Genomic DNA, 16379 nt, shown 5'->3' with positions numbered 1-16379 from the left:
GTACATCACTGTATATGGTTGGAATGATAATAACGACGACTTGACTTGACACCCTCTGGTCTACTAAAACAAATCTGCGCGTGTTAGGTAGCGCAACTACCCCTAATGTATAAGCTCCGCCCACTTCTGATCTGCAACTGCTGTGACGTAACAAGCCCTGTTTCCAAGGGGCTTGTTTCTTTAAATCAACAAAAAAACAAAAAAAACCACTTGATTTAATACCAACATCCAAAAAAAGAGGGGAAAAAACCTACTATTCGAAACAATTACACAAGAAACAGGATTTCCCGATGTGTTTAATATTAAATTTGATTAATATATTGTAATTTATTGCATATTGTAACTAGAAATGACCCCAAAATAAATGTCAGAATTTTTTTTTTAATGGTTCTTTAAATCTTGTTTATCAAAACAGTAAATTTTGTAATTTACGTTCTTAAATAAAAAAAAAAAATGTATGTGTATATATAACTGTATAGCGTATTTGGGAGTCACGTGACGCGTGAACGGTGAACTACTCAATTCCATTTCCTTCACATAACCTAGAGAGTTAACGATGCTTTGCGCATGCGCGTCCAGTACACAATGAACGAATCACTCTTAGACAACTCGTTCTTCACAATTCACAATTCACGTTCATGAGCTTTATATGCCTGAGAGTGCAGGACATGTCTGTCTTTGTTTGACTGACTGCATTCTCTAACTTTATAGAAGAAATTACAGTTGTTCTTACTCTATATTTTATTGTCTCCCCTAAGATTGTAGCATTGAAATGTAAAACACAAGTTTATCATTATTGGAACACTTTCCAGCCATTTGACCTTTTTTTTTTTTTTTTTTTTTTTATATATAATATTTCAGATTTTGACTCCAGTCAAATCAGTCAAGATGGACATTTTTCTGCAGATGGTTCCTGCTTTTGTGCATAAACCTTTGTGTTTTTGTAGCCTTGTTTACATGTCCAGATGTGGGGGGGTTTTTTTGGCCATAATTTTTCCATGAAGACTACTTCTGGCCAGACTTCTCCTGAAAGTAAATGGGTGTACCCGGGTCCCACTGGTTTCTGGCAGTTCTTTGCTGATGGCACTGCTGGACACCTAACGATGTCAAAGGGAATAAAATATGGACGTGTCTTTCATCAGCTGCATTAATTTTCTTGGCCAACCACTGCGTCTACTGTCCTCAACACTGGTGTCTTGTCGATTATTAGCATCTATGCTTAGTATAATTCCCTCTCTCTCTCTCTCTCTCTCTCTCTCTCTCTCTCTCTGTTTTATATATATATATATATATATATATATATATATATATATATATATATATATATATATATATATTACACAGGCCATTGTAGCGATAGACATTTAGTCTATGGTGGAGCAATTAATGACATTTATTACATATATTAATTATATAATAATAATTTAATTATTTATTAGCGCATCGCCTCATTAGCACCTGTTGCTAACGGCTGTGAAGCGATACCGTGTCCGCCATCTTGGAAAGGACCAAAACCAATACAACTCAATAGAGTGCTTATGTGTGCTTAACTCGATACTCTATAATTTGGTTTATATGAAAGATTTTCCACAAAATGTGTTTTCCTACTGAATAATGTAAGATATGATCGAATGCTCTAGATAAAATAAAAAACGTATGTGAAGCATTTGCTGACGTGAATATGAAACAGCAAAAAGCAGACCGACTGGTTGAGATATGATTTATTTTCTATTTGGTCAACGAATTGCAATACATTCGCATTATCGACAGCAGCCACTGTTTTCAACTTACATAAAGAACAATCTGCCCATGAGTCGTTTTACGTGAGAGTCGACTCATTGTGTCGACTCTTTTAGGTAAAGGTTAGGAGAGAGGATGTCTTTCTTTCCTTTTTCTTGGTAATAAATGTGTTGTGTTATTACACATGCATTCATCAACTGTTCATTCGAAAAATTATTCATTTCTACATTTTTGTGGATTCAGAAAACAATGACGGGAGTTTGGAAGATGAGCGAGTCGAGTCTTACTGGTGAGTCAAATGAGCCGACTCATTCAATAGAGCTATAATTTATATCATTGATGTGCAGGCAGAAATCAGTCTAAAATAACGCACAAATATGTTAAACAAACTGTATATTATTAAATATAATATATTTCACAGAATAATTCGAGTACATTTGATATATATCCCTTATAATCAATAATAAATATAAGCAATTGCATTTTCTAAATTTCATAATAAACTAATAATATTCCAGTGTATTTGGACATATACAGGAACAGGAGGAATAAATACAACACCCAGTGACATCAAGTAACTGCAGAATATGCGTTAAGTAGTGCTGAATCTCTTAGGGTAAGTCGAGCATGTTGTTTTTTGCGTACAGGTCCTGTGTGATCTGATAGACTTCTGAGATCTGAGGTAAAGCTTCACCCAGCAGCGTGATCACATCCTGGTGGCTGCCTGCGTTCATCACGTCGAAGAATGCGTCGCGGCCTGGCAGAGTGCAAAGCGCGACTCCTGCTGCTTTCCGGATGATCCACGGGTGATACTGCGCCAGCGATGCGTTGTAGGCCTCGGAGCACAAGGCGGAGGTTTTACTCTCCTCGGTGCTGGTGCGCAGACTCTCCAGGAAGAGCTGGAGCCAGAGCAGGGCACGGTGCAGACGCAGCAATGTGCGGCAACCCGACTCAGGGTGGCTGCCTCCTTTGGTAAGATCCACCAGCTTGTTGTCCAACTCATACTTCACCATTGACTGGATGGTGAGGTATTGCGGCCCGTTCTCGCCCGTCAGATAGTTGTCAAGGATCTGGATTTTTTTCACTACGTCGCTGGAGATGAAGTAAAAGACGCTTCCGAGGCTGTTCATAAAGCTGGGAGAGGGAAAGGAAACAGTGACTTTGACTTATTTTCATAAATACGCAAGTATAATATATTTTTAGGAGCATAATGAGAAGATGAAATCCCTCCATTACTTTAAAGTGTGTGTATGGTACCGACTGATTCCCTCTCCTAGATGTATTCCTTCCCTGCACCCAGTCATCTCTCAGGATAAATTAATTGCTATACTTGAATGAATGAACGTTACATTTACAAAACATGGTAATTTGCGAAAGTATCTTGGATATTTGCATTTCCAAGTCTCCAAAACTCATTGCTGAAGAAACCAATGCACCGTTTATATATGACAAGCCTGGCGTAAGCAACATCCTCTTTCATTTACTTTCACCAGTTCTTCCTGGTCATGTTTGTACTGGATCTAAAGCCTAACCAGGATGATGCCACGATACACTCCGGCCCTCAGCTCACCATCACTACAGTGAAGCAGGATGGTGGTAGCTTCATGCTACGTCATGCATTTCATCAGCATTTAAGGACTGTGACACTGTGGCCAGGGTTTTGGGAAGAATGAACGGCATGTAAAATGATCTGTTTTTCCAGTGTCAGTTTACAAATTACAATACAAACAATATCTTATAGTTGAAACACTGAATGTATATTAAAGTCTGCATATAAGATCATTAAATACAGCATGATATTAATGCACACAAATTGAACACATACCTCACAAGCTCACGCCATCCTGCTATATAGTACTGAATGTAGACTTCCTTATTATCACTGAGACATAACTTGAATTTGTCCAAAACATTGTGAAGACTAAAAGAATCTGCCATTTCTAGTATTTCTAGTTTGTAAGGTGAACCTGCCCTTGTAATTAACGAGTCAAAATGGGAAAAAAAACAACTATTTTCTATTTACAGTTAACGTAAACAAAATATACACATTAAAATCATTCAGAATAGTTAATAATCTGCGCGGATCTTCTAAAACTGTTTTATAAAACCATCACGGCGCCGATGTTTTTTCCACAACCGCATTCCGCCTCCTTCATCCGGATTGACAAGCGGATCATTCCGCCGATTGGCCTAGTTTTTTTGCCGTATCAATATTCTGTCCTATCAATGCCCGAGTTTTGGAGAAGAAGGCGGGATTTGCAGGTGTCATCGCAAATATATTGTATTGCATGCTTCCGGGTTTGAAAACTGTCCTCCAATCATTGTGAGCCGTCGTGTCACGTGCTTGTTTTGGTGGTCGCAGCATTTGTGCGTCATTTCCGCGGAGGATTTTTTTTTTTTACATGTTGCTTTGTATGCATGTCCTGCTAAAGTGATTGATTTCAATGAAGAATTTAGTGATTTGGAATATTTGAGAAGTTGTGTATTTATTTAAATGTTTGAGGATAAGTTATAGATGTAGTTGTGGTGAGTGTCAGTGCAGCAAGCGGCTTTGCTTCGCACAATTCACAAGTGGAAGTTTTATTAGCAGCTAGGCAGCTAACCCAGAAATATATTCTCTATCTTTAAAATAAAAAATATTCAATATATATAAACGATATATGATTTGTTTTTAAAATGCCGGACATCAAAGTGACGCCTCTGGGTAAGAACTATGTGTTTTTAATTGTATACACTTTCCCATTAAGTGACTGTTGTATCTCTGTTTATATGCCTGTGTGCATTGAGAAGAATAAAATAGTGAATAGGCGTGCTGTAATAAAAAAAAAAAAAAAACCAATCAACGACGTCCTTTTATACAATAGCGATTTCCTAATAAATACAATATTTCATAAAAAAAAAAAAACATAACCACACAAAACTGTCTTTAGTATCACTTTATGATTTTGACCAATCAGATTCAGGAATTCAGCAGCGCCGTGTTATGACGTCATAAATTAGACTGAATAATGGCTTCTAATTATAATTTGTGCTCTAGTCATTACATGGTTATCACGAGGATTAAGTCTTCACTCGTGTTCAGCTGATGTTTGTGTTTTGTTGTGTAGGTGCTGGACAGGATGTCGGTCGCAGCTGCATCCTGCTCTCTATAGGAGGCAAGAACATCATGCTGGATTGTGGGATGCATATGGGATTTAACGATGATGTAAGGTGGTGTCCGCCAACTGAAATGTCTCACTTGCAGAATTTCAAAACTAAGCCTGATTTCTTATTTTTTCCTTTATTAGAGACGCTTTCCAGACTTCTCTTACATCACTCAGAACGGACGCCTCACAGACTTTTTGGACTGTGTAATAATAAGGTTATTATTGTTATTGTTGTTATTATTATTATTATTATTATTATTATTATTATTGGTGAAACCAACATTCCTAACATTCCAACATTCCTAAATATTCTACAGCTTTCAAGTTCTATGCACCAGACCCTTAGGCTGTTCTACATATGCTCTGATGTTCCACATGTGCGCTGATGTTTTGAGCTAATCACAATTACAGTTTTCCTGTTACCTTTCAAGCTCTATTCACCAAACTCAGCCAATCAGGGTCTGTATTTTTTCAATAGCCAGATCTACAGCTTTTCCACAGCAGGTCAAAAATCTGAAAAGCTCCTATAGACTAAATATACCATAAGCTACCATTGGTTTACAAATGTTGGAACTATCTGATCATCTTTGTGATTCAATGTCCAGGTTTCAGAACTAGTAGCCAGCATGCTTACAGCCTGAAGAATCTCTCCTCCTCCTGTCACTTTTGTCAGTGTTCTGTCATGATCTCTAGCACTATTGCAAACTCAGTTTATTTACAAAGTAACTTTTTTTTTAATCCTCTTGTCCCTTCAGCCATTTCCACCTGGATCACTGTGGCGCTCTTCCCTACATGAGCGAGATGGTGGGATACGAGGGCCCGATCTACATGACCCACCCCACCAAAGCCATCTGCCCCATCCTGCTGGAGGACTTCCGCAAGATCACGGTGGACAAAAAGGGCGAGACCAACTTCTTCACTTCGCAAATGATCAAAGACTGCATGAAGAAAGTGGTGCCGCTCCACCTGCACCAGACCGTTCAGGTGGGAAGGCAGCAAAATGCTGATAATATATTTATGGTTTGTAATACACTACCATCATGTGTTAGTCATGTGACTAAGCACACAGCAGATACTGGTACACTATATGGATTGGGACACCACACCACAAGCAGATAAGTGGAGGGTATTATAACAGCAAATGGGGACTTAATGTCGAATGGGATGTCCACAAACTTTTGCCATATAGTGTATGGAAAGTATAGTTAGTTTTTTGAACCTTCTCTTATAGGTGGATGACGAGCTCGAGATCAAAGCGTACTATGCCGGACACGTCCTCGGCGCAGCAATGGTGTTGATTAAAATCGGCGCCGAGTCCGTCGTCTACACCGTAAGCGCTACATGCCTGGTTTTCTATCATATGTTCATTTTTTTCCATGCAGAAATCAGGTATAAATGAGCAGAGTGTGCAGGGTATTAAAAAAAATACATCAATAGGAGACCCAAATTTGACCCCTGTGGGACGCCATGTTTTCAGCATCACACTATTAGTGCAAGCAGTGACTGTGTTAAATGTTAAACGATCTGTAGGCACGAATTTCTTTAGTTTGCATGAAATATTTTAAATGGTCCTTTCATATAAATGAGTTAAAAGGAAATCTAACCAGTGTATTAGGACAAAAGTAAAGGCGCCCTGTAAAAGCAGGTAGTCACTTTTCACCTTCAGTCATCGTCATTTTAAGTTCTCTGTGAGGTTTGATAGTTTTGTTGGTGTATCATAACCATATATTAAATACATGTGTGTAAATGAAAATATAAAATACACACATGAGCCGAAAGAATGTAGGAATTACTGAAACATTTTTATAGACAATTACGTGTGTGTAAACTGAATGATAAAAAAAAAAAAAAAAAAAAAGAAGCCTACTTTTTTCAATCCTGTCCATTAGGTGAGGGATGAAATGCTTTAGGTTGTGCTTTTATAGGGAAATAATAGGCATGGTGTAATGAATCTTGTTTCTCATATGTAGACTTGGAGCACTGGGTTACATGTATACATTCATAAAGCAAATCAATGCCATTGTGTGTGTTTGATCTTTATGCAGGGCGACTACAACATGACCCCAGACAGGCACTTGGGGTAAATATATTATTGTTGTTTTTATTATTAGATTTATTAATATCATTTTGAATAGTTGGAGGAGGGGGTAATAAGTCACACCTAACTTAACACTGTGGTGATCTTTTCCAGAGCGGCCTGGATTGACAAATGTCGCCCAGACATTCTGATCACCGAGTCGACCTACGCCACCACGATCCGCGACTCGAAGCGGTGCAGAGAGAGAGACTTTTTAAAGAAAGTTCACGAGACCATCGAGAGAGGAGGAAAGGTCAGAACAACATTACGCAGTTTTTGTACACACACACACACACACACACACACACACACACACACACACATTTTAAATTGCAACCTTTAATTTTGCTCTTTTTTATTCCATATTATTTTATTTCATTTTTTTACCATACGTACGTATACGGCAAGTTGAGTTAGAAAATAGACATATGTATAAATTCTTTCTGTTCATTTTTTACACTGTGTACTTTATCGCTTTATTGTTTAATTTAATTTATATATGTAGTGTCTTTTTCTTTTTTCTTTTTTTTTTTATTGTATTATTATTATTATCATTAGGTTCTCATTCCGGTGTTCGCTTTGGGACGAGCTCAGGAGCTCTGCATTCTTCTGGAAACGTTCTGGTAAGACACAATTCCTCCAAAACCCCACTGGAAGCATCATCTGATCTTTTACGAGAGAGGAATTTCCATTAATTATATTCTGTGTGTATATAAATGTATATATTTTTAAATGTAATAATAACATCCTGTAAATATCTGACCTTTTTTTTTTCCGAAAGACATTTCGAATTTGTATATGTGTTTGCCGAAAACAGGGAGAGAATGAATCTGAAAGCACCCATATACTTCTCCACGGGCCTGACGGAGAAAGCCAACCATTACTACAAACTCTTCATCACGTGGACCAATCAGAAGATTCGGAAGACCTTCGTGCAGAGGAACATGTTCGAGTTCAAACACATCAAAGCTTTCGATCGCTCCTACGCAGACAATCCCGGGCCCATGGTATGATTTTATCACGAAAACGTTTATAAACAAAAAGCCTGTCGATGTGCTGATGTGAAACTCGGGGTCTGTACGTTTCAGGTGGTGTTCGCTACTCCTGGGATGCTACACGCAGGCCAGTCGCTACAGATCTTTAAGAAATGGGCGGGCAATGAGAAGAACATGGTGAGAGATTAGATGAAATATATACCTCATGTTATATCCTGTATGTATTTGTTTTTTTACTTTAAGGGGTGACCCCGTGTGGCCTTTCTGCAGTTATTTCTTTGTGTTATTATTTTCTTTCTTTTTTTTTAAGGTTTATTGATCCTAAATGTTTTTAGAAATGTTCTTGTAAACCTTTTAGTGATGTTCTGTACATCGTGGCTTTAAAATATTACGAGGAATCGTTTCACGACTACCTCGTGTCGTCAACCCCCTCACACACACACACACACACACACACAAACACAAGATTCGACTGTCACTTATGTATTTACTTTTTTAGCTAGATTTATTCTTTCTACTTTCGGATATGTAAAACTATTTCTTTAAAATGGCCTCAAGAAGCAGGTTTTGTGTCTCATTTGATCATTTTGCCTTCCCAGGTCATTATGCCCGGGTACTGCGTGCAGGGGACAGTCGGCCACAAGATTCTGAACGGCCAGAAGAAGCTGGAGATGGAGGGAAGAGCCACGGTAATACATTACGCTTTAGCTGCTGGCTGATCTTGTCTGCGCTCTTTCTTTCTCCTCTACTATACTGATATATTGTCATTATGTGTTGACAGCTGGAGGTGAAGCTGCAGGTGGAGTACATGTCGTTCAGCGCTCACGCCGATGCTAAAGGCATTATGCAGCTGATCCGCATGGCCGAACCTCACAACATCCTGCTGGTCCACGGCGAGGCCAAGAAGATGGAGTTCCTCAAGGACAAGATCGAGCAGGAGTTCAGTGAGTAAAACAGTAACGAGGACCCTGCATTAATGACACGCGATGAGGATATAACGATATAGTTTATGGTAAATGTTTCCACAGGGTGTAAATGTCAAAATCCTTTTGAACTTTTAAAGAAAGAGGCCATTTGTCGACCACAAATCTTTTTCCCCCCAAACCCACAGACCAACTGAGATTCTCATTTACTCCTCATCCTCCTGCTTCAAAAAAGGGTCTCAATTACCATGTGTGTATAAAGTGTGTGGCCAGAAAAGTGTACGATAAACATCAGATACTCTTTAAAGCAAAACGTATGATTTTGACCATGACCTTTTAAAGACGCATATTTGCACATGAAAGACGTTGTCACATTTTTTTTTTTTAGTTTGTTTGAATCGTATACATGTGGTCCAAAAAACTCGAACCAACAACCTTTGTCTTGTTTGTTCAAAACCGTTACAGATGTCAGCTGCTTCATGCCGGCTAACGGCGAGACCACCACGGTGACGACTAACCCTAGCGTGCCTGTGGACATCTCGCTTAACCTGCTGAAGAGAGAGATCGCCCTGGGAGGTGTTTATTTTACACGCTAAGCCGGCACACTTACGCAGTTAATCCCCAAGAGTTAACACACTTACTGTACATTAAAGTAAAAACAGTACCTCCAGCATAAAGGACATCTTAGATGACTTGATATCTTTTTTATATATATATATATATATATATATATATAATGTGATTATTGTCAATCGTTGATTTTTAGTTCGACGCAGCAACGTTTCGAAATGATCATATTGCCTTGATGGCATTCAATAATTAGTGTTGTGTTTTTTGTTTGATTTTTAAAAAAATTTTATTTGCTATTTCAGTGATGCTTTAGTGACATCATTTTGTTTCATGCCAGGTCCTCTACCTGACCCTAAGAAGCCACGTACCATGCATGGAACCCTGATCATGAAGGACAATGTAAGAATTATTAGGACCTTTTTACTTTTTATTACTGATGAATGTTTTCATCAGTAATAAAAAATGGCAGTTTTTTTTTTTTTGCGTGTGTAGAATCTGAGGCTCGTGTCCCCAGAGCAAGCTTTAAAGGAGCTGGGACTTTCGGAGCACCAGCTGCGTTTTACATGCCGTGTGCATCTGCAGGACCCTCACAGCGACGCTGACACACTTGCCCGCATCTACAGCCATCTTAAGAGGTCTCTCACACATACACACACACACACACACACACACACATTAATTATATATATATTAATCACTAAGATGATTATATATTCGTTAGAAGATATGCTGTGCTGTTCACAAGTATTCACCCCCACCCCATTATACTGTACTCACACAATATGTACAATTCTGCATAGTTAAAAGATTAAAAATTTTATTTATTTAAATAAAAATAATAGTAGGGCAGCTAACTTTTAAAATTTGTCAATCCAGGCCTCTTGAAATTTTCCGCATAATCAAATTGAATCAAATCAAATTTTTTGTCACATACATACAGGGTACGACATGCAGTGAAATGGTTTTTACGACAGTCCGGTATGAGGGAATAGGATGAGGAGAAAAATAACAAAGAAAAAAAAAAACGAAGGTAGATAAATAAAAAGTATAAACTAAATAAAGTACAATTTTAGTTGTAATAAATAAATAAGCAAAATACAATTTGTAGTGCTACAGCCAGAAATGGAAATCGACTTAACTGTCATCATACTGTATGTGAAACAAAATTCATTATATTTAAAAAAAAAAAAAAAGAAAGAAAAGAAAAAAAGGAATGTATTAGTCATAATTAGTTTATGTAGAACGTTAAATACAGTTTAATATTCTCAGCACCTTCTTTTAGTTTTGACTGTTTCAAAGTATTGAATCGCTGTCATTCATTTTTGATTGCACTGTACACAGAGATGGAACGTGTAATGTGTAAAAAACAAAAAAAAAAAAAAAAAAAAAAAAGTAGCACTAAATACACAGGGGGGCTTTTTTCCATCGGTAAATGAAAACAGTGGTTTAGAAGGTGACTCATTTCCTCCCACACAGCGTGCTGCCTTCACAGCTTCTAAATGTCATGACAATGTGCCAGTGTACAGTGTGGTTGTTTTGTGGATTTTTTTTTTTGTGGGCTTTTTCCCCCCGACCTTAATTGGTAACACCTCTTTTTTTTTTTTTTTTTTTTTTTTCTTCTCCTTCTTGCGGGTCATTAGCATGCTGAGGGGTTACACCGTGCAGCACCTTCCTGACGGCACCGTGATCGTCGACTCCATCGTCCTCAAAGTGTCTTCGTCAAGCGACGAGCCTCATCTTAAAGTGATCCTGCTCTCCTGGAGTTATCAGGTGAATGCCAGGGAGAAACACTGATATACACACATGCATATCGACCATGTCGGTGAACCGGACAATTATTCAGAGCCCACAAATTGTATTCAATACCAAAGTTTGCTGTTGCAAAAGGTATTTATTATGTCATTTCATTTACTTATTTGGTATTCCGCAACATCCTGCAACAGGCTTATAAAAAAAAATAAAAAAAGCATTCACATCTTTTGTTCAGAACTGAAAAAGGAAGTGAACCAAACATATAGGAGGATTCAAAAGTTGAGGATATGAAAGAGGGATTCGTGAAAGTAAGGGGGACGCCAACTTCGCCAAGCTTTCTTGTTCCCCACTATACTCTCTCAAGCCACATTATTATGATCTTTCACCAATTCACCAATCATATGGTAGCAGAACAGCACAACAAATCATGTAGACACACATGACGAGATTCAGGTTAACAACTGAATGGGAAAAATGTAATGTTGATGCCTGATGAGCTTAGCGGTGGTTATGTTTCCGAAACTGCGATAAACGGACGCCTACGTGTCCAATGAGTTGAAGATACACATCACCGCATTTTTTTACTTTCTGCAATTATTAACATTTAATAATTAATAATTATATTTTTATGAATACATTTAATTATTTCAACATAGTTTTTCTGGGTCTATCGTGCTATTCATAAGAAACCAGGAAAATCATCAAAACAGATTAGTTATGTGGAAAATGCAAATCGGCGATAAACCTGGGGCACGAGATTCTAACGGCGGTAAAGCGGCAGATTACCGTATTATAATTATTATTAAAACATGGCTACATTTCTCTAGGTGAGAAATCTCAAGCAATCCTTATATGTAAATACTTTTGACAAAAATTGCTTTACATAGTAAGTTCCAGTTGCAGAGGACACTGCTCTTTCCTCAAGGTTCTACTGGTTTCCAGTACACCTTCTCAAACACTTTATAAATCGTCTGCATTAAACAAGTCTCGGGAACAAGTTTCAACTGTACGGCTTGTTTTCCCCGTAATTACGGGAGACTTTACATCTAATTAAACCCAAGATTATTACCTTCTCTTACATTAGTTAAAGTAAATCATTCTTTATATTAATCCAGCAAACAAACACGTCTCTTTATTCAGCTGCAAAACCAATTACAGTACAGGCAAAACAGAGTGAAACATTATTAACAAATATTTAGCAGGAACAAGCCACAGCTTATAAAACTTTATTTATTTATTTGGAAAAAGATGAACACATTCTGCACAATCGTACATGTTTTCATTAGAAGTGATGTCATTATAGTGCAAAGTCACGGGTCACTGAAATCACACATTAAAATGTCGAAGTATTCATAATATTATACAAACTATTATATACAAAAATTATTCATGAACTTTATAGTGGAATCGTTAATTTATTTATTATATATTGATGCATTATTTATAGATTGATTGATTTGTTTGTTTATAGGATGAAGAGCTTGGCAGTTTTCTTTCTAATCTGCTGAAGAAAGGTCTCCCCTCCGTGTTGTGAGTGTCTACTGATATTGTTCAGAACAAATGTTTTTTAGTTTTTATATTAAATTAAAAAATATATATAAAAATACGAACTTTCCGTTTCCAAGAATGTTACTCGCACAAACACAAGTATGTACACCCCCTCTAACCCACAATACACTCTACACAATACAGGTTAAATTTAGGATGTGAGAAAACTAGAGCACTCTGTGTGTGTGTGTGTGTAGGTATGTACGAGTGGGTTTATAGTCATTTAAATATACACATGCTATTTACACTATGGAGAAAATGAATTCAGTATATTATTGTTCAATCTTTTTGACAAACTTTCTCTGCTCATGTTTCTATATTCTTTTCTATATTATATATACAGATGTTGACTGCTGTGGCAGCAGAAATCTTGACCTGGACAGAGTTTAATAGCATATTATTTTGCTTCAACAAAGACTGAATCAGAAGTTTCTACATAAATCAGAAATCGTGTTCACCATTTCATTTCATACACAACTTCAGTGATTCAGTGAAAATCTCCGATTCAGATCAGAGCCTCTAATAAAATGGATTTTTACCTCAGAACACCTCTGTGGACTTTTGTGCCTAAAAAAATCCCCACTTATCGTTTCACTTCTGCCGTAATCCAGATCATATTCTTTCTGTGTGTATGTATATATTTATATATATATATAACAACGAAACAGACAAAACATTATGCCAAATATTGTTGGTCCCCCTTTTGCTCCCATTAACAGCATGAACTTCTTCAGTTTGAGCTACTGGAGCTCGTCTGTTGGACCAGCTTCTGCTCCCCATGTGCATCAGTGAGCCTCGGCTCATGACCCTGTTGCAGGTTCACCACTGTTCCTTTCTTGGAGCACTTTTAATAGACACTGACCGCTGCAGACCAGAAACATCCCACAAGAGCTGCAGTTTTGGAGATGCTCTGACCCAGTCGTCTAGACGTCACAATTTAGCTCTTTAAACTCATTCAAATCCTTACGCTCACCCATTTTTTCTGCTTCAAACACGTCAACTTTGAGAAGAAAATGTTGACTTGCTGCCTAATAATATCCCACCCACTAACAGGTGCCATGATGAAGAGATAATCAGTGTTCTTTACTTCACCACTCATAACGTTATACCTGCTCGGTGTGTATGTGTGTGTATATATCCTATACAATTGTGTTTTTCCAATTTTGTGCTAATAGAATCACATATAGCTAGAAAAGTCAGGTGTCCTGATAGTTATGCCCTTATAGTTTGTGTGTGTGTGTGTGTGTGTGTGTGTGTGTGTGTGAGAATGTATAAATGTTTCTTCACTGAGCTTATAAGCTCTCCGAGATGGCGTAGACGCCTCTTCTCTTCTTCGGCTTCAGCAACTTGAAGTTTCTCTTGCAGTTCCACTTGCAGTGGCTGGTAGCGAAGTAATAAAGCACAGGGTCGAGTAAGCTGTTCATGCTGACCAGCGCCATGGTAACGCGTCTGGCTTTGTAGATACTGTCCGCCAGCAAGCAGTTACGAATGACTTGAGTTCTCCACAGCACGTGCAGAAAGTACACTAAGTGATACGGCAAGAAGCAGAGGACGGTGATGGCCAGGATGGTGTAAATGATCCTCAGGGCACCGCGCGCCGTTCGCGTCTTGATCCGCGCAATGCGACGCGCCACAACTGGGTAGAGCACCAGGATGACGATCGATGGAAGCAAAGCACCGAAAATCAGACTGAAGGCGCTGTACGGGGCCAGACTTGTCTTCCATTCATTTTCTGAGAAGTTCTCGAAGCAGCTTGTCCGCCCCTGGGTCTTGTGCATGTCCGGAGACGTGAGCATGAAGGCTAAAATAGTCGCCCCTCCAAACCCCCAAACGCAGGCAGACACTGCTACCGAGCAGCGTGTGTTGCGGAGGCGTAGGTACGTGTGGGGATGGACGGTGGCCAGGTAGCGGTCCACGCAGATGCAGCTCATGAATGCGATGCTGATGTAGACGTTGGAGAAGAAGAGCGTCCCCGTCAGGCGGCACGCCACGTTCCCAAAGGTCCAGTCGTTTCCGTTGAGGTGATAGTGAATTCGGAAGGGTAGGACGCACAGGAAGGCGGTGTCGGCCACCGCCAGACTGATGATGTAAACACGCGACGGGGACTTGTGCTCTGTTTTGAAGATGAAGATATACAGAGCACCCAGATTGCCCAGCAGGCCGAAAACCATCACTAAGATGTAGGTGATGGGGAAGAGGTAGAACTGGAAATCGGCGCTCCACTCGCCGTCGCAGGAGTCGTTACTGGAGGTGTTCATTTTTTCGAGGTTCTGAATTTTTGGGGTTTTTTTTAACAAAAAAATTGATATATATTAGTAAATTATTTTCCTTGACAAACTCTTTATATAGCAACAATATAAACACAGATTAGATTTGCTTTAATGGTTCTAATGGAAATTGGATTGGTTTTAATGGAAAACTGGAATGGTGTAACCCTGTGGGACTCTACAGGGCGAGTTGTTGCCTCCTACTTATACCATTAAGCACCAACATGTTTGGCAGATTGGAGATCAAATGATGGTATCTACTGGACCCCAATAGTGGACACACCATTAAGACATGATCTAGAATCCATTAAGGTTCTAAAGTTATTTTTATTCTTTGGTTTAATTAAAGATAATGATTCAGTGATAAACACAAACACACCATGTAATGAAAACCATTAATTGTTTTGAACAGCTGATGGTGTGTAATGGTATTTGTAGTGGAAACCATTAGAATTCCTGTACATCACGAACTGATCTGCTGCTATCCGATAATCACAACATCCATTTTCAGGTCTTCATTTAAACACAAACGCAACAGATTTTTTCTTTTGTGTGTGTATATATATATATATATATATATATATATAAATTAATTACATGAATAAAACATAATTGAACAACTTACCAGGTCGTTGTGTGTGATTAAGTCTTGGGCGAAGCAGGTTTCTGACATGTGCCACTTTATTTTCCGTCTGTCTCATCAGCCGTCTCACTCACACACTGGTGGAAAACCACTTTCTACCTCTGTGGTGCACAATGAACATAAAAACACATGCATACAGGAAGTCATGAGGCATATGTTCTTCCCCTCTTAACCTCTGCTCTGTAACTCGCATTCAGAAATACAGAGATGTTTTAATGACCTTCACCCACCGGGACTCTCATCTACATTTTGTATGGAAATGATTTCTATTTTCTTTTGTATCTACCAACTCAGCAGTTCAGCTGTAGGTATTTGTTTTCGGGTCGATTTAACAGTGTGCAATCTGACGTTGCAAATTCCTGTGGGTTAGATTAGATCGGTATATTAGATCAGATGGGTCACATGACCCCCAATTTTCGTACAAGTTTAAAAAATATTATGTAAGGGCAAGAATGTTACATCTTTATTCCAAAAGCATCCCATTAGGGCAAGCTTTATTAATATTACTTATAATAATAATAATAATGATAATAATAATAATAATAATAATAATAATAATAATAATAATAATAATAATAATGCAGCTACTATTTGCATATGTATTGTGTATATACTCAGAATTTCTTTTTTTTTTCTTTTTTTTTTCTTTTTTTTTTTCATGCCACATTTTTTTTATATCCAAAATATTTTTTCCATTATTTTCAGATGCACACAAAAA

General features: G+C 38.2%; 3 protein-coding genes across 4 annotated transcripts; 1 reads left to right on the top strand and 2 right to left on the bottom strand.

Annotated features, from left to right (window-relative positions):
• Positions 1 to 1706: 1706 nt before the first annotated feature.
• Positions 1707 to 3947, bottom strand: cptp (ceramide-1-phosphate transfer protein). Its single transcript, XM_083569513.1, has 2 exons — positions 3566 to 3947; positions 1707 to 2874 (listed from the first exon to the last, which is right to left on the bottom strand). The coding sequence occupies exons 1-2, from the start codon at positions 3676 to 3678 to the stop codon at positions 2352 to 2354; spliced, it is 636 nt and encodes a 211-aa protein (XP_083425639.1). The 5' UTR covers positions 3679 to 3947; the 3' UTR covers positions 1707 to 2351.
• A 149-nt stretch (positions 3948 to 4096) lies between these two features.
• ints11 (integrator complex subunit 11) lies at positions 4097 to 13274 on the top strand. Of its 2 annotated transcripts, XM_083569510.1 has the most exons (18): positions 4097 to 4444; positions 4848 to 4945; positions 5028 to 5101; positions 5642 to 5870; positions 6118 to 6216; positions 6932 to 6966; positions 7078 to 7216; positions 7522 to 7586; positions 7781 to 7970; positions 8052 to 8135; positions 8558 to 8647; positions 8740 to 8902; positions 9347 to 9457; positions 9789 to 9850; positions 9944 to 10086; positions 11092 to 11221; positions 12675 to 12733; positions 13095 to 13274. In XM_083569510.1, the coding sequence occupies exons 1-18, from the start codon at positions 4417 to 4419 to the stop codon at positions 13099 to 13101; spliced, it is 1806 nt and encodes a 601-aa protein (XP_083425636.1). In that variant the 5' UTR covers positions 4097 to 4416; the 3' UTR covers positions 13102 to 13274. The 2 variants fall into 2 exon arrangements, with proteins under 2 accessions (XP_083425636.1, XP_083425637.1); XM_083569511.1 differs by lacking the exon at positions 13095 to 13274 and having other exon boundaries at positions 4098 to 4444; positions 12675 to 12813.
• Positions 13275 to 13927: 653 nt separating this feature from the next.
• On the bottom strand, positions 13928 to 16114 carry LOC310741581 (lysophosphatidic acid receptor 6). Its single transcript, XM_083569512.1, has 2 exons — positions 15644 to 16114; positions 13928 to 15021 (listed from the first exon to the last, which is right to left on the bottom strand). The coding sequence occupies exons 1-2, from the start codon at positions 15689 to 15691 to the stop codon at positions 14044 to 14046; spliced, it is 1026 nt and encodes a 341-aa protein (XP_083425638.1). The 5' UTR covers positions 15692 to 16114; the 3' UTR covers positions 13928 to 14043.
• Between the last annotated feature and the right edge of the window lie 265 nt (positions 16115 to 16379).

This window comes from Silurus aristotelis (assembly GCF_946808225.1).
Source record: "Silurus aristotelis genome assembly, chromosome: 19".
NCBI classification, from domain to species: Eukaryota; Metazoa; Chordata; class Actinopteri; order Siluriformes; family Siluridae; genus Silurus; species Silurus aristotelis.
Note: the sequence above shows the minus strand (reverse complement) of the source record. Positions and strands in the feature narration are given on the sequence as shown.